The sequence below is a fragment of the Akebia trifoliata genome, chromosome 7 (genome assembly GCF_017979445.1).
Source record: "Akebia trifoliata isolate Shusen 1 chromosome 7, ASM1797944v1, whole genome shotgun sequence".
NCBI lineage: Eukaryota > Viridiplantae > Streptophyta > Magnoliopsida > Ranunculales > Lardizabalaceae > Akebia > Akebia trifoliata.
The window spans coordinates 30,508,161-30,526,594 of record NC_141381.1 but is presented as its reverse complement, the minus strand read 5'-3'; the positions used below and the strand labels follow the sequence as shown (position 1 = coordinate 30,526,594).

Sequence of the window (18,434 nt, the reverse complement as noted above, 5' to 3'; positions counted from 1 at the left end):
CTGACATTAGTGCAAGAGTCTAGTCTTGCTCTGTCCTATCGTAGAGTAAAATTGAACCATGTGATTAATCTAGATACCACCTACATGGAGTCTTGACTTTATGTTCTACTTCTTCCCTTTGTCAAGATCTGAACACGTGTATCGTCTAAACCTATTGCAGTTTTTATCCTATACATAAGCAAAAATTTCTTAAAATGTGTTTGTGTGTGAAAAAACCGATTTCATCAAAAGGAGGTTTAACTATCACAATGTGATAATGTCCATCATCAAATCACTTAGGGCTAATTCAAAACTTTGAATCTCATCAATGAGGCTAATCTGATCCAATGAAGTATATGGCCCATTGTCCACCATAATTGTATCTTTGCAATGTTAAGCCATCTGTAGCAGCAGTAGTTCAAGGACACGCTACCCAAAGCCAACAGCACGTCCTCAGCTGGAGTAATGATAAGATAGTACTCTATGTGTCGGTTTGTCTCCTCGTCAGTCACCAATTCAATGATCATCAAGGATGGCATGTGAGCTTGTAGGGCCAAGATATAAGCAATTGAAAAAAAAAAAAAAAAAACTTAATTGGCCTTAAGATGGGATGGGGGTCTTCTTTCTAAATACCACTAATTTTTGGACATTAGTTTAATACAACAATTAGTAATATTTTCTAATTAAATGCCGCCTAAACCTTAACAAAAAATTTAAATAGAATAAAATGCACTTTAACACCACTTTTGACTTACATGAGTTTTTCAAAGACAATTGTGATTTACTCTGTAATTAGTGATTATGAATAATAAATGAAGAATGATATACATATAATTTCAAAATTTTAGATATATAACTTTTAATTTATTTCAAAAATTGCTGATGACAAATGAAGAAAGAATAACAAAATATTTACATAGTTTTGAAGAAGTCGTAACATTTGAACTGAATGTCCATTTCATTATTATTAATTTTATAAAACTATTAAATGATTTTCTATTAACAAGTTTGAGTACTTATACTTAAGTTTTAAGCTAGTGCACAAATTTAAACAATGAAAATCAAAATCAAAGGTTCAACAATATTTTTAATGAAGGAATGCATTTTAAATAGAGTCGTGATTTTTCGACGCCCCATACATTTCCTGATGTGGCATAGATTAGAATCATATATTTTTCCTAGGGATGCATAGCTTCACATCTCCATGAATATATATATAATTGTGTATCTCGAGAAAAAAATTATGATTCTAGCACACGTCACATCAAGAGCATAAGTCGGGGTGGCTCAGAAAATCATTATTATATCAAATATCATTTAGGACTATTGAGGGAGGTAAGTGTGAATGGCTTCATAAGTAATTAAAATCAATATCATGGGCTTTCTCATTTTGTCAATCCTATAACTAACCAACCCCGTCGAACGAAGGTTCCTCGTATCTATATTGAACATTTTAGAGAGAGAGAGAGAGAGAGATGGGAGAGACGAAGCATGAAGAGATAGAAGCAGTTACAGCTATGGTGGCAGTTGGAATAGTTGTTTTAATAGCGAGTGCGAGGGCGGGTTTAGTTTATATGATCGAAGAATGGCGTGCATTGGTATTCCTCCTCCTCAATCTTGTTCTCTTAACCATCCTCTTTATCTCCATTCGCTCCAACTCAAACAAACACCAACCCAACATCAACAACAACAACAACAACAACAGAGGAACAGATTTGAAGAAGAAGAATAAGAAGAAGAAGAAGAAGACGAGGAGGACAGAGAGAAGTTGTGGGTGGTCAGTAGGAGTAGTGGAGGAGGTCCTCCACCACAATGGAGAAATTAGTGTCTTGGATGATGATGATGATGATGATGAGGATGATGGTATGTCCAAGGAGGAACTTAACGCTAGAGTGGAAGCTTTTATCGCAATGTTTAAGCAGCAACTCGCGTTGGATGCACAAGATATAAGAAGCAGCTAAGCTGTTTCTAATCTAATCGGCTCTCTTGGGGTTTTAAAAAAAAACCCAATTTCAAATATGCGGCTGGGATGGGAGGGAAAAACAGAGTACATAGGGATCAGTAATTTGCCTCGGGATACTTAATTCGGAGATTCCTGGATTATTCTAGGTCCTAGTGCACCAAGTATTTTTTGTTTTTTCCGATGATTATTGATTGATTTTAGTTCGACAATCGCCCTCATATATGGTTTCATTTATTTAGTTTTGGTTAACTTAGATAGAAAAACAGGTAAATTATTTTATAAAAAAATATAGAATCTATTGGAAAGTTTAAACATGTCCCTTAACCATATAACTACATATTTGAGTCTTGACAATAGGACTCGCCAAGTGGCATATTCAATTAACTCCCTCATATAACAAGTTTGAGAATCATTTATCTGCATGTCTTGCGATACACTATTGCACTTCCCCATAAAAAGTGTATCCTGAGAGAATTGTGAATCCCGAGACATATAGATCTATGATTCTCAAACTTGCTCATGCCAGAGAGTCGATTGAGTATGCCGCCTGGCTAGTCAAATTATCAGGACTTTCCATATTTTTACTCTCATCATCAACCTTAAGATGTCCAATTGGGTAATTTTGTTTGTAAGATCAGTTTTCAAAAATAGTGTCAACCAAACGATATTTATCATTAAGGAAATTAATTTTTATAATTTGATCTTAACAATCCATAATCATAATCAAACACCCCCGTGATCATCATTGCCAAAAATCTTTAATAATTTTCATTCCGTACAATGATGATGATCTTTCTAAGCGTCCTCAAAGACACAAAAATAAAACTTAGCAACTTGTTTGCTTTTTTTTTTTTCTCTCTCAAACCACAATCTTCAACAATGAAATTATCACGATTATCAACCATGGAGTTAATAGCCCCCAAACAATATGTGAAGATGTGAAAATTGACACTTAATCTTCCGAGCCTATTCCTTGTTACTTAACATTCATGCGGCACTCAAGCTATTTGTTTAACATTGGTCAAATTAGTCTTACCTTAAAGTATCGCAATGTGGAGGTACAATTTTTGGTTTGGATCGAATCATGAGTTGATCCAACAACAACAAGAAATCCTTAAAAACAATACATTTATTTAAAGAGTCGTGATAATCTGATACTCTTTTTTTAGACATCCCCATCGTAGATCCTTTGCTTCGAGATACACAAGAAAAAAATTTATAATTCTATAATTACTATGTCAGGGAGCATATGCGGCGCGCGTCTGAAAAAAGAGTCATAGTAGTCCCATTTAAAACTTTAGAACCATTAAGACACCATTAGAGTTTTATAAAATCTTTCAAATAAGTTGACACATCTCAATTCTCAAGTACTTTTCAGGTCTTTCTAAAACATTTTAGCTGCTCCAGATTTATAAGAAAAAAAACTTCGATTGTACTGGAAAAATTTGATGACATTCCCTAAAAATGTATTTTCGTATGTGGAGATTCAATTTGATTAGCAATTTCTAGATATTGTATATATAAGTATCCAAAATAAATACAATCGAATCAACCAACGATTACAAATCAAGAACAAAAAATGCAATTATAAATCATCAACCACATTGATGATTACTCTGTTGTAAGTCCACCAAATATTGATCCATATAGTTGGCAGGGGTGACATCAAACTTTTGATGAGAATAACGATATGATGTTCGTCTCCTTATATTCTATTGAAAAACACTTTCCTTATGTATTATGCCGTTTCAGGGTTGTTAATGGATCAGGTCCAAATCGGATTGGGGTTGATTTGGTATCAATCCAATAAGGATTGGATTTAAGACTGATATGATAAGTATCGAATTGGGTTTCTATTGAAATTCAATATTAAGATTTAGATCCAATCCATTAACAGTCGGATTGGACCAAATCCGATTTTATATACAAAATCTAAGTAAACTTCATACATCTCAACAAAATATATGATATAATTTATATATTTTTAAACATATGATCGAATCGGGTCCTTATAAAATCAGGACATGATTGATCTAGATCCAATGTAAAAAGATATCGGATTGAATTCTTATCGAATCAGATCCTTATTAGTACCCAAACCATCGATCCAAACCCAAAGTTATCGGATTGGATTTTGGGTATGAACCAATCCATTGGCAACCCTAGTCGTTGAGCTCAAATGGACTACCAAATTGAAAACCCAACACCACAGCCCTCTTGTTTTCATGAAAAATCCAAGATTTAAAATAAAAAGTTTTTAAAAATATTTTTTTTTGGAAGGTTTTGAAAATATGTGGCTAGTGAACTCCCACCGTACCCCTAAATTTAAAATTATAATTTAATAATGGTGAAAAAGAATGTTTTTTAAGTTTTTCTTTTTTTAAATTCCATAGAATTTTGTCAATACATCCTGTTGCATCGGATCATGTTTTTGGATGTCACAAGAACGACCCTTAGTAAGACTAGCTTTAGTCTATTTTCTTTTTCTTTCAAAAACATGCGAGTATTGCGTGGCAGGCAAACGAAGAGGGAAGCGAATTACAATCCAGCATCTGAGGCTACAGGATCAGAAATTGTCACTAAATTCTCTTATCCAGTATCCTCGAAACAAACGAACAAATGGTTTGATGGAAGCGGGAAGCTTTCTCCGTACCATTTCATGGACTACCAAACCCCTTCGCAGTCCTTCTCCTCATAATTTCCCGCGCTTCGTTAGGGTTTCTTCAGATTTGCAGGTTCAGATTCACCCCTCTCTCTCTCTCTCAATTTTTTTTCCTAAATTGTTCGACATTTGAACCTTGAAAGAAATCGTTGTTGCTTCTTAGGGAGGTTACAGAGGACCGAAGCCAAAGAGGGATTGGGTGGCAGATTGGGTTTCCAACAACGATGATACCGTTCGAAGCTTGCCCATCTACGTTGGAGGCCTCTCTCTCTTGGCCGTACTCTTCAACCGCACCGTGTCTGGTATCGCCCCTGTCGCCGATGCCAGCAGGTAATCTAATCCCTCCCCATTTTCTTGAAATCTATTTGTGTTTAATTTGGTTTCACCATTTGATTAACTTTAGTAATTCGATCTTTCAATCATTGGGTTTCCGCCGAGAATGATCTTAGATTAATAGAAATATCCACAGTTTGTGAGAAATTAGTTTGAAAAATACCAAATTTTTGTAAACTATCTCAAATAATCTGTCTTGTTCTAATCCGTCTGTAAGTCTATACAGACTTATTTGTAGAATACGGACTTATTTTTGTAAACTATACAGATTTATGATCTTCGAGTTCGTACCAAGCGTACATGAGGATAATCGGACTCGGTGCATTATTTGTAGAATTGGGTTCTTGCCCATAGCTTAATTGGTTATACTTCTATACAATATAAAGAGAAAATGTGACAATGACCTAGTGATGGATTGTAAAACACATTCTCTATCACTTTTGCATTTAAAAATTATTGGGTAATAAAGGTTTGATGAGTTTTCGAAGAGTCATAGATATGATGGCGCCTGTTAACAAAGCCTTATCTCAACTATTAGGCTTTGTATTGCTTAGTTTAGAGAAAATTCATTTGAAACATTTTATTTGGCAGTTCGCAGTCCAGAGCGGATTTATTAACACTTGGTCTGGCTGTTACCAATGTTCTTACTGGGTTGGTGTGGCTATCAATTCGACCAAAATCTATATCTGTGGTGAGAGTTTCGTGTCTACCATCTCAAATTGAATTAGTTTGCATATTGTTTGAGAAGGTTTCTCTTCTGAAATGATTATTACTTTGGATTTTCATTTCAGGTAAATCCTCAAGGTGTAGAATGTCAGCGAGTACACAAAGATCTTCCTAACCGTGTGGTTTCTGAGTTACTGTGGTACTTTACCGATTTGTCAATTTTACAATAATGTTATAATGGTTTTGTTCTCTATGTATTTTCTTTACTTTTCAACATAATTTTTTTTTGGGTTACCGTTGAACAGTTCACTGAAGTGCAGAAAAAAAGTTGTCAGCCATTAAAAATTTGATTAGAGACCATTTGTTTTCAATCCATTAGATATACAGTTTAGAAACAAAGAAATTCCAAGATCGAGAAAGAATTGCTACTTCTACAGTGCAATTCAGGCATCACCAGGCCTTTATTGGATGCCACTCCTACATGATCATCTGTTGTGTGTGATTTTGTTTCCCTTCAAAATGTAGTAAACCTATGTCAAGGTTTTAAATAATGGTATCAGATGTCTACTCGCCCATCTTGAAAGCGTAAGAGATCAGACTATTACAAGGTGATGATACTTATTATTTGAAGAACTAAAAAAATCTAGAAGTTGAAAGTAACTGGAGATGAAAACAGTAAATGATAATAATTTGCTCTTTATTCATGACACGAGTAAGGAACCCAGTTTGTAAATACTGTTATCTATATTATATTTTACTAAAAGTACAAAATTTTTTTTAGCAATTTAGAAGCTATTGTTTGATTTTTTCTGGTTATAATAATTTCCTTCCTTTTTGCTGCTTATCAGGATATGGGAATCTCTGTCAACCGTGACGTGCTGCAGGTCGTTGGTGGTTATTTACCAAAGCTGTTGTCTTCTTCAAATTGGTGTTGCAGCTGAATCTTCAATTGATGTAGGTGATGCCATGGCTGTAGATGCCCTTAAATTGATGCAGGGGTCACTTTATCAAGGTGTTATGAAATCTGGAGTTCGTAAGTAATTGCTGTAATCTTAGCCATATATGCTGCAATTTACAACTATTTTGCTGCATTTTGTTGGCCTTCTACGATCATAATATTAACTCACCAAAATGACTAGCTATTCTTTCCAGAAAGCTACTTGGCCAATCTTTCTCTTTATCCTGGGAGGTCTGAACTGCCATTTTTACCTGGAAATACGCAGGTATAATACATAACAATTTACTTATTTTTCCCCACTTTTAAACAAATGGTTATATATATATATATATATATATATATTTGTCTTCCTTTGGTGATGTACTTGAATTGTGATGCTAAAGTAATATGGACACTGCAAATCAAGCTCATAATGGCCATCATGGTAACATCTCTTGTTGTTATAAATTTTCATCTTTGTAAACTTACATTTGCAATTCATTTGACTTTCAGGATGAACATTAAAGTAGAGATATGTAACAAGAACAGGTGCCAACTTAGCTGAGTTGGTAAAGGCGTGTGGAGTGTTGATCTCACGACCTAGGTTCAAATCCCATTGAACCCACTTTCACGTTAAGAACTAATTTTTCTTGCCTAGCAATATATAAATATAGATATTGTGTTGAGTCTTGTGTAAACTCTTAAAGCATTTTTTGTGACCTCTATAAAAATATTATGAATTTTTAATATAATTCTTGCACAAAAATAACTATCAGAGCCTCAACATGAACTTCTACAGAATTACCTATAAAAAAATGAACTACTGAAATTTAGCTCACTATTTTGTACGAGTTAATTCTCACTCTTGCTGTGTTTGGATGTTAAAAAGTACAAAATAGTAGCAGACGAATAATCCAAATTTTTTCAGATATTCCAAACCGACCCTTTTCTTTCTCCTGAAAGCTACCTGATAAACATTTTCTCTTTACTTAGGCAGTCATTTTACAGCCACTTGGAGATAAAGGGATTGCAATAATTGGTGGCGACACAGTTAGAGGCTTCACAACTGCTGACCAGGTGTGTTTTTAGCTTCCAAATCTTATCAACGTCTTGGTGTGACAGGATCTGATAATTATTAATGGAAGTGGTACCTAGACCCTAAATTAGCATCATAGACATAATGTTCATTTAGGGCCTCATACTAAATGTGATTTCGAGGAGAATCCATATCTACACTATTCTACTTTGTGCCTAATTTTGAAATAGTTACAAAAGAATTTATTTCTCCTTAAGCTTGTTATATAGTTTCTTTATATTGATCCCATCTTTACACAATACTTGCAGGCATGGATTACATTAATTTCCGAGAAATTGGATGCCACGCTTTCAAGGTTTGAAACTAACCTTACACTGGCCATGCAAGACAAAATCCAAAAATAATTTGCATGGGAATGTCAACTTCTGATTATTTGTGTGCATAACAATCATTGAAGCTGCTTTCTCAAGGTAAGGTTATTTTTTTATTTTTATTTTTACAATTTGTTTGCTTTATTTTTATATTTTCTCTGATCTGTATCTTCAATATTGCAAGTTACTAATTTCAAGTGTCAAAGCATATCTTCTTGAATATTTGTGAAAGAAGACTTTTGAACCATTCTTGACGAACATAGACAGCCTCCAACAATATCCAATAATCCTTTGGTTTTTTATTTGGATGATGGGGTTCTGTTATGCCATTTAATGTAGTTTGCTGTTTATCAGCTCGGCTAAATGCTATCAATGGAAAAACATACTGAGACAGACTCGGATGTCTCATTCTGACCAATTCCAAGACCAGAGACATCTTAGTCAAAATATTTTCTATATGCAAAACTTGAACCATTCTTGACAAAACCATTTATTCAACTAGAAAATGTAAGAATGGGGTCACAAATTAGAACATTTAGACTTGAACCGTGCTTGTCAACATTTTCTGAATAACTGTTGGGAAATTGTTTTTTGTCAAAACATTACACAGCCGAATACTGAAAGGGCAGTAATGCTGTCCACTTTGTTTGAGGGATGGAGAATCTGTAGATCATCTTTTAATTCATTGTTCCTTTTCTCACAATATCTGGTCAACTTTCCTTGATCTTTTCCGGATTCATTGGGTCTTTCCTTGTAAGTTTTCCTCGTTATTAGTAGAGTGGGCCAACAATGCTTTCTCATCCAGAAAAAGATTCCTTTGGACTATACTTCCCTCAACTATTGCTTGGGGGGCGTGGAACGAGAGAAATAACAGGGTGTTCAATAATAAGATGAGAAGTCCTCACGGCAGTTTTTTGGAGATCTTGAGGTATTTGTATCTTTGGTCTAAACAGAACATAGACTTTGGGAGAACTTCTTTTGATGACTTTGTTTTTAGATGAAACTCTTTATGTAATTTTTGAAGTTTCATCTTTATCTTTTCTTTTTTCTGTTGCTCTTTGAGAGGTCTCCTCAGCCTCCTTGTATTTTTTTCCCCTTTATCAATAGATTATACTTATCAAAAAAAAAAAGGGCAGTAATGCTCTCGTTCTTCTTTTTCCAAGAGTGGTGACTTTCCCGGCCTTTCAAATCCTTGCTATTTTGGACCTGTTTTTGTCCTTTTGCATTTTATTGTTGGCAAGCGTTAGTCCTTGTGTTCTTGGTGGTTTTAGTACTTCGTTACTTTTGGATCTCTAATTATTTGTTTCATATGATACACTGAGTGTTGTTGAACTGCCACTTTCTTCTCTTAATTAACGTGTTTTTATTGATCTATTCTATCAATTTGATTGTTTTGACGACTGCCCTTCCACAGTTCCACTACATCTACTGTTTTACTGTTTCTTGAGATAATCTCTAACTTAGATTTGCATTTTTCTACAGAAATTGGCGAGGAAGAATCTCAAGATCACAGTCATTGAGGGAAGTTTCTGTTGGTGCCCTTCAATACTGGATTATTTCTGTCCCTCTAGAATGTAACTTTTTGTCTTCCATCAAAATTTGTTTTTTCATCAATTGGGTGATGTCAGGATGCATGGATAATATGCCCTAGATACACTTATGAACATAAGAAACAAAGAAAGTATGCCTGAAATACGGGGATTAAGATTAATACAATTTTCAAGCTCTATGGAACTTTGATGTATATGTTTTTGATTCAGAACCCAAGTTTTTTAAGGTATGTTAAGAATGCATGGAAATCATTCCTAGGCTTGTATGATTTTATTTGGGAAACTAGGTTGATATCACGGAAGATGTCGTTGTGGGATCAAATAAATGGTACATCTCCAGCTTCCTTAATGCAAGCACGATATTACATTCTCCTTTCATGTGTGCGGTGATCTCCGAACTTAAATTGGCTTGTGGGTTTGGGGAGAGCTTTTTCACCCAATTAAATGATCATCTATGATTATGCTCTTGGTTAATGGAAAAAACCGTACTCTGTACTTGATTGGCCTTGAAACTAAGATATTTGTGGCAACTGTGATTGAAAATCAAAAGACAAAAAACTTTACATTGTTCATGCGATACGAAAAAGAAGAAATTGAAAATGAATCAATAAAATCATTCAAAAAGCAATCGCCTACTGAATTACATCTGTGGAGTCTAGATTACCATGTCAACCAAAACAAAACAAAAAAAAGAAAGAAGAAAAAACAATCAGGATTTGTATTGCATGGGCAGGTGTAAGCTTTAGCTCTCAGAAATTTGTTACAGAATAGATTTCTCCCAAGGCAGTACCCCAGATGTAGGATCAGCTAAGTTAGCGATGATGAACTCCCGAAGGCCTGTGTCCCATACCTCGCAGAACTGGAGTGCCCAATTCGGTGGCTCAACAGCTTCCGTCCCAAGCCCAGGTACCCTATCTTTCGATCCTTCATTCTGGTTCTCTTGCCAGTCGCTAACATAAGTGGCAACCCTTCGAAAGAACTTCGCCCTAAATGATTCCCACACTTGGTACTTATAGTGGTTTATCACGGCCGTGCTCTGCCGCATGTTCATGTACTTGTACCCCTTCCTTAAACGGAAGTGGTGAACCACATTCAATAGGGTCCTTTCGATCAAATCTGGCCGCACAATAGACTTGTGCCGCTCTGGGCTTTGTAGCCTGCAAGTGTAACCCATAGTCACTCCCTGTGTAGGAGGTTTACTCAGTCCTGACGGCCCGAAGCTATGACAAATTGTTCTTATCTCTCCAATTGTTGTTGAAGAAGAGAAATTTGAAACCAAGGACCGGAGGGAATGACGACTAGGGTATGCAAATTCCTGTTTCTTCCGATGATGAATGTTTGGGATGATAAAGTAGAAGAATTCATCAACATCGATGAATGCCACCCACTTACACTCGTTCCTTGCTTTGAGGGCACAATGGGAGAATCCAGCTTCTTGGGTCTTGATCCATGGCCATACGTGTCTGCTTACATTGTAGTTCTGTCGTTCGAGCTCCTCAATTACTTCCTTGATGTTATCATCACTGTTGTTATCGTAGATGAACCAACGCTCTACACCAAGCCAGGCATGGTAGACGATCCATTCGCGGATAGAAGAGGCCTGGTTGCACACCATTGTACAAACACAAAGCTCGTACTTCATTTTGTTTTTGTCTTTGAAATTCTTCGAGTAGGAGAGCTTAGCAACAGAAGGGAGAGGAGGTTGAATATGGTGAGCGATGACACCGATGGAAACCCGGACTCCAAGAGCCTTTATAGGGTTTGTTCGAAGGCCAAGAGGCAACAGACACCGGACGACTTCCTGTGCAGCTGAAACAGCCTTGGTGGTGAGAGAATTTTTGTTATCCCCCCAATTGAAATGGCAGCTGAACTGGGATGGGTCCGACACACGGCCTGGCCGGAGATTCAACCCTTTAACGAACACCACAGCCACCGATGTATCTGCATCAAGAACTGCTGCATACACCAGTGTTTCCCAAGAACGAACCGAACCATCCACCACTAACAACTCATCTTCATCAATTCGAGCCCAATTTTGCAAATTAATTACAGTCGAGTAATTAGTGGGTGGAAGGGGGCATCGAACAATTGAACTTAGCTCATCGTAGTCATCGATGGACAACACTGTTACTCTCTTCTTCTCCCATATCTGATTAGTAGAATTAGAAAATTCCTTGAAATTATACACACAATCCAATCCTCCTTCATCCTCTATATAGAGATGAATAATTCTCTTAGAGACCAACAACAACACATGATCTGGAAACACTATTTGATCTTCTATCTTTAAACGGAACAATTGAGAACCAAAACCCTCAATTGAACTACTGCTTTTGTAAGGAAACCAGTAAATTGTGAGAAAATGAGGAAACAATTGTGATCCAATAGGAAATCCAACTAAAAAGATGAAAAACGCCCAACAAATTGTACGTTTCTTTGTACGCCGCTTCTGGGATTGCATTTCTGAGCCAAGTTTAGAGAATTGGATCTTCCCCTCACTCACTCACTCACTGCAATGAAGTACAGATACCTACTCTGTACACACTATAGTTCTGGTTTGTGTCGGAAGAAGAAAGAAGAAGTAAAAGAAGAGAGAGAGAGAGAGAGAGAGAGAGAGAGAGAGCACGCGTTTACTTCTGTGTATGTAGAATGCCTCGCGGCGGCATCATGAGTGTCTGAAAGTCGTGGTGTAAGTTCAATCATTACAAGACTCTACTTACGCTAAGTTACTAAAATTGATCACACGTCTTAATCAAGAATACTAAGGGGCTGTTCGTTTGGAATAAAAAAGCCAGCTCAATTGACTTTTTAAGCTTTTAAGCTAAAAAAGCTCCGTAAAGAACGTTCGTTTGAGCTCTTTTAGCTCCAATGAAAATCAATAAAAGTTAAAAATCGGCTTTTATTGAGAGACGTTACGGAGAGGCTTCTTTCATTTGCTTCTGTACAAAGCCGAACACCGAAAACGGCTATTGGATAATGACTAAAATGCCCTTCATCTTTTTCTCTATTTCCAACCAAAAACTCGTCTCTTTCGTTATAGAGTTCGAACGACTGTAAAACCCTCTCGTCACTCTCTACTCTCACTCTCGACTTCGTTCATCTTAGATTTCTCTCGGCTCACACCTCCTCGTCAACGCCGAACGACTGTAAACCCTCCTCGTCACTCTCGGCTTCGTTCTTCTTAGATCTCTCGGCTCACACCTCCTCGTCAACGTTGAACGACTGTAAACACCTCCTCGTCACTCTCCACTCTCAATCTTGGCTCACACAAATCGATCTCTCAAGGTTAAACCCCTCGTCGTCACTCTCTACTCTCATTCTCGGCTTCCTTCTTCTTAGATCAGTCTCGGCTCGCACAAATCGATCTCTCTCGGCTCACACAAATCGATCGGTCAACACTCTCTACAGATCGCGAATCTTGGGTTTCCTCATCACTCACGAAGGTAAAATCTCTACTCTCTGCTCTCGATTTTGTTGCCTCAGTGTATACCCTTCTCTCACCCTCTCCACTCCAAATCTGAACAAAAAACCATGGGATCTCCTGCAACTAATTTATGGGTCTTGTTGGGGTTGGGTTTGATAGAAAAAAATGAACAACTTGCAACTTGTATCCTTACATTTTCATGAATTTTATTTTATTTAATGTTTTCTGTCAAAAACTTGAATTGGTTTTGTTATTGGGATTGAATCTAAAAGCATGGAAATCTCTTTTGATTCTATTGGATTTTCGTTGTGGGTGAATTTATTTATATTGTTTGCAGCTTTGGATGACAAGTTTTCTGATTTCTATGGGATTTCTAGTTGTTTTTGTGTTTATTTAAAATTGTAATTGGATAGGTGTGGAATGGGTAAAAAAAACTGGAAATTGATGATTGTTATATGTTCAGGATTTGTGGTTGAGTTTCTTCATGATGTTTGAAGCTTTTGCTAATTTTCTGATTGAATTTGTTATTTTCTTCAATGATTTAGTTGAAAACTTGGATTGGATTGGTGTGGGATTGATAAAAAAGATAGGTTGTTCTACTATTTTTGGGTTGTTGAGTTCCTCGTTGAGATTTGAAGTTGGTTTTAAGTTATGGTTTTTGCTATTCTTCTCCAAGTATATCTTTGGACAATTTGGAACTTATGGGGAGGTAGGTGATAGGGGTGCACATTGGATTGGATAAATCCGAGATCCGAACCAATCCGAAGCCTTTGGATTGGATTGGTTCGGATTAAACACACCCACGGTTTGGGTACGGATTGAAGAAAAAAAAATCCGATTAATTTGGTTCGGTTCCGGATTAGGATATAATAGAACCGAACCAATCCGATTAATTTTTTTATTACCCCAAAGTCCACGCTTAAAAAAAGTCCTACTTGTTTTTAAGGTTTGAAGATTGGAGGAGATAGAATATTTGGATTGAGGAAGAAGGTATCTATCTTCAATAAGTATGAGAACCGAGAACCGATCCGAACCAATCCGAACCAAGATTGGATTGGATTGGCTCGGTTCTATAGGGTAATTGGATTGGTTCGGTTTCAAATTTGTAGAACCGATCATGTTTGGTTCGGTTCCAATTTTGTCAAAATCCGAACCAATCCGAACCATGTGCACCCCTACTAGGTGAACCAAATGTATTGAAAAGAAAATTCGTAGTGGTATGTGCAAAGCTTATGAACAAACTCCTTAAGAGTTTTAACCTAAGGGTTCGGTTCACATGGGTTGGTTCGGTTTCAAACAAGTTAAATCTGTGCACATGGGTTGTTCAATACTCACCCTTGTTGGAAAACATTTAAAACCATGCTTGGGTTATGCTCAAGTTGTCTAGTTGTCTCGATCTCGGAAGAGATTTAAAACCATGCTTGGGTTATGCTCAAGTTGTCTAGTTGTCTCGATCTCGGAAGAGATTTAAAACCATACTTGGGTTATGCTCAAGTTGTCTAGTTGTCTCGATCTCGGAAGAGATTTAAAACCATGCTTGGGTTATGCTCAAGTTGTCTAGTTGTCTCGATCTCGGAAGAGATTTAAAACCATGCTTGGGTTATGCTCAAGGTAGAAATTGTACAACTGTTTCCTTTCCATCAAATTTGAAGTAAGGTGTAGGATAATGTGATTAATTTTATGGATCTACCACTTTGGGGATTCATCTCTTTCTTTTTATTATGAGGATGCAAGCTTACAATCTTAGCTAAGGTACAACTAAAAGCCTTCCTATAGTGTAATTTTAATGTTGATTCTACATTTCTTTTTAGATTCTCTCTCTTTGTTGATTTTTGTGATTTCAGGGTAAGTTTAGCAATTTTAACCACACTTAAATTGTATTTTCCTTTATGTAAACAATACTCACCCAACCATATGTTCAGATTTATTTTTATTTTATTAAACAGTCCTTTATGTAAACAATACTCACTTTTTACAATTTTTTGAACTCAAAATACCAGTTTTTTAACTTTATATTAAAAGTACTAATAACCCTTCTTTTAACTTATATTCAAATTGTATTTGTACACCTCCTATCTTTATTATATAAAAGAGTTGGGTATTGATAAATGTGAAGGGTAAGAATGATAAAAAGGTAGAAGAAAGGAAAACAACAGTTTTTGTATGAAAAATGTAGAATTGTTCATTTTTTAGACCATTTGGTTAAAAAACTTATTTATGAATAATGCAATTTTTTGTTTAAACTCACCTCAAATGCAGAATTTATATAGATAAATGCAAATTTATATAGTTATTTGCTTTATGAATTGATGGATTAGATTTCTTGACATTTTTAAAGATAAATTTTTGACTTGTTCCGATTTATTGATTATTTCTTATCTATGATTTTTTTAAATGAATATTTAAATTGTCAGATGCCGAGACAAAAAGTAACAGAACCAAAAGAAACAGAGTCAAAAATTGATTCTGCAAGATGGACACCCTATCTTCATAAGATTTGGGTTGATATCTGCGTGGAATTAGTTAAGAAGGGAAAAAGACCCGGTACTTCATTGAATGTATCGGGATATTCATCTCTAATGAAACAATTCCAGACAACGACGGGGCTCAATTACACTAAGAAGCAACATAAGAATCACTGGGATAAAAGTAAAGCTATGTGGGCTAGATGGATTAAGCTAAAAGCATGTAGTGGTGTGGGCTACGATGCTGCTAACAATAAGGTCTTAGCAAGCGATGATTGGTGGAACTCTTGGTTGGAGGTAATTTCCGATTAAATTACCAAATAGAAATGTCACGTTTACCTATTCAAACCTATTAAAGAAATTTATTTATTTTGTAGAAAAATAAAATTGATGCACAATGGCGTTATGAGGGACTAGAACATGTTGAAGAGTTGGACATACTATTTGGAGGGACCTATGCTACTGGAGAGTATGTCGTAAGCTCTTCTAATCCTGGTGTACGTCCATCTGCTGGGTCATCTAGAGTTGGAGAGTATGAGCTTCAAGATGATAATGATGACAATGATGGTGATGATGATGATCTTGCATCTGTTCAAGAAACGCAACCACCAGAGTCTCAACCATTAGGTCCTCAGCCACCTGTTGATAGTTCTCCTAATATTGATGTTGATGGTGATGATATCCCTACATTTACTGCACCATCACACAAGAAATCTGGAGATTTTCAATCCCATTCCAAACGACAAAAAATGACGAATGCAACTATGTTGGGACAACAGATTGATCGTTTGATTGAAGCAGTTTCGTCGAGGACGAGCGGGAGTAGTGCACCACCTCCACCACCTCCTACACAACCTGGTAGCATTAAGGAGTGTATTGATCTGTTAGATGCAACAACAGAAATCATCCCTAATAGTGATCGTTATCGGTTTGCACTAAAATTATTTAGTATGAAGAAGGAGTATAGGCAAATTTGGTGCATTTTGCGAACCGATGAACTCCGTATTGGGTGGTTGGATGGTGAGATGGAGGATGCTCGAATTAATCGTTCGAAGTAGTATTTGTATACTTTTTTATATGTATGTTTATTGCCATCTTTCATTGATGGTTATGACTATATCCCACCCCTATGGTGGTATGCTATTGACAATGTCTGTTTATTTTTTTATGTTTTATGTGGATTGGGTGGTATGTCTATTATGTAGTGAATGTTAAACATGTTTATTGTGTTATCTATGTTATTTGAGTGTTATGGCTTGAATTTATATAATTTGTAATTATGTATTTATACAGACTTATGGATTCCGACGATGATACTTCCACGCACGATGATATGTCCAGTAATGATGAAATTCATGACGTGAATACCATAGATGATGATCTATCGTTAGATATTTTGGTAACAGGTGCTATTGTTGCAATACAACAATACGCTGACACCTTTATCTATAGGGAACCACATAGGAGTTCTGTTTATACTGGAGCAGATTATGTGCGTCATATCATTGATGAAGAGAGTAACACATGCAATGATTTATTTAGGATGGAACGACATGTTTTCCTAAATTTGTGTGATATATTAGAAGGAAGGGGTCTGTTAAAAGACGAAAAGAAGATCTCGGTCAAAGAACAAGTTGCAATGTTTGTTTATACCGTGGGTCACAATGAAAGGCATAGGGTACTGAGGGCCAGTTTTAGACATTCATTAGATACAATTAACAAATATTTTCACATAGTTCTACGAGGCTTAATTGAAATTTCAAAGCTTTTGATCGTTCCTCCTAATCTCAACGAAGTCTCGATGCATATACGAACCAATGAAAGATATTGGCCATATTTCAAGGTATTTTTTAAATAATTTTCTTTTATTTACCATTATTTTTAATAACGTCAAATATCGTTATTTATATTTGAAATATGTAAATATAAGGACTGTGTTGGGGCGATTGATGGGACACACATTAGTGCACATATCCCGTTCGTGCATCAGAATAGATTTCGAGGACACAAAGGCATAACACAAAATGTTATGGCTACTTGTGCTTTTGACATGACATTTACACATGTCGTAGCTGGATGGGAGGGATCAGCTAATGATTCTCGCGTGTTCCTCGACACTATTACGAAGTCATCATTACAATTTCCACATCCTCCTTCAGGTTAGTTATTTTAAAGTTAAGATAAAATACAATATTAAAATGCAATTTTCACATCTTCGTTCTTAATATGTTATTTTCTTTTTTCAAGGTAAATATTATTTGGTCGACTCTGGATATCCATTGATGGAAGGTTACCTTGCACCTTATCGGGGTGTAACATATCATTTACAAGATTTTAGAAGAGAGTCGAGGTCAAGAACAGATAAAGAATTCTTTAATTATATGCATTCTTCACTTAGGAATGTCATAGAACGATGTTTTGGAGTTTTAAAGGCAAAATGGCCAATTTTGAAGCAAATGCCACGTTACAAATTCGAAACACAACGAGATATTACATTGGCTTGCATGACACTCCATAACTTCATAAGGAAGCATGCAATTGCAGATGAAGAATTCTTACGTTTCGAAGAAGAACAAATTGTGGAAGATGAAGGGGGTACACCTGAACATGATAATAATGGAGAGCCTGTAGATCGTCGATCTCGTGCTACCATGGAGAGGACAAGGACTGGAATAACTAATGCATTATATGCTGTTTATAATAGAACTTAAGAACTTTGATTTATTTTAGATTTGTTCTTAATGAAAATTACATTTCTCTTTTTCTATGATATTGTAGTACTTTTTATTTGATAAAATGTGATTTGTGTATGGGATGCTATGTGGATATTGGAATGTGTATATGATGTTATGTGGAGGTTGGATTGTGTATGGGATGTTATGTGGAAGTTGGATTGTGTATGGAATGCTAATGTGTATGGGATGTTATGTGGATATTGGATTATGTATTATGCAGGTATTTTCTTTTTTCAGGAAAATCTCATATGTCCATTTTTAAGAGGAGATGCTGCCAAAATTTCGATAGAATTATAAAAATTATAAATTTTGT

The 18,434-nt window shown here is 35.9% G+C and overlaps 2 protein-coding genes and 1 pseudogene across 2 annotated transcripts; 2 read left to right on the top strand and 1 right to left on the bottom strand.

Moving 5' to 3' along the window:
* Positions 1–1,440: 1,440 nt before the first annotated feature.
* Positions 1,441–2,098, top strand: LOC147398963 (Putative membrane lipoprotein). The gene has a single exon (XM_086449018.1). The coding sequence runs from the start codon at positions 1,455–1,457 to the stop codon at positions 1,938–1,940; it is 486 nt and encodes a 161-aa protein (XP_086305144.1). The 5' UTR covers positions 1,441–1,454; the 3' UTR covers positions 1,941–2,098.
* CCB4 (cofactor assembly of complex C) lies at positions 1,998–9,693 on the top strand. Its single transcript, XM_086446780.1, has 10 exons — positions 1,998–2,040; positions 4,460–4,677; positions 4,768–4,934; positions 5,529–5,628; positions 5,729–5,802; positions 6,452–6,636; positions 6,756–6,826; positions 7,534–7,617; positions 7,885–7,931; positions 9,430–9,693. Exons 1-10 carry the CDS (start codon positions 1,998–2,000, stop codon positions 9,596–9,598), a joined length of 1,158 nt encoding a protein of 385 aa, XP_086302906.1. The 3' UTR covers positions 9,599–9,693.
* Positions 9,694–10,196: 503 nt separating this feature from the next.
* On the bottom strand, positions 10,197–12,098 carry LOC147398961 (glycosyltransferase family 92 protein RCOM_0530710 pseudogene; annotated as a pseudogene).
* Positions 12,099–18,434: the final 6,336 nt, after the last annotated feature.

Coding starts and splice junctions, on each gene's coding strand:
- LOC147398963 (XM_086449018.1), top strand. CDS start 1,455: ATGGGAGAGACGAAGCATGAAGAGATAGAAGCAGTTACAGCTATGGTG.
- CCB4 (XM_086446780.1), top strand. CDS start 1,998: ATGCGGCTGGGATGGGAGGGAAAAACAGAGTACATAGGGATCA. Junction 6,827..7,533: donor TTTTACCTGGAAATACGCAG/GTATAATACATA, acceptor CTCTTTACTTAG/GCAGTCATTTTACAGCCACT. Junction 7,932..9,429: donor TTGGATGCCACGCTTTCAAG/GTTTGAAACTAA, acceptor ATTTTTCTACAG/AAATTGGCGAGGAAGAATCT.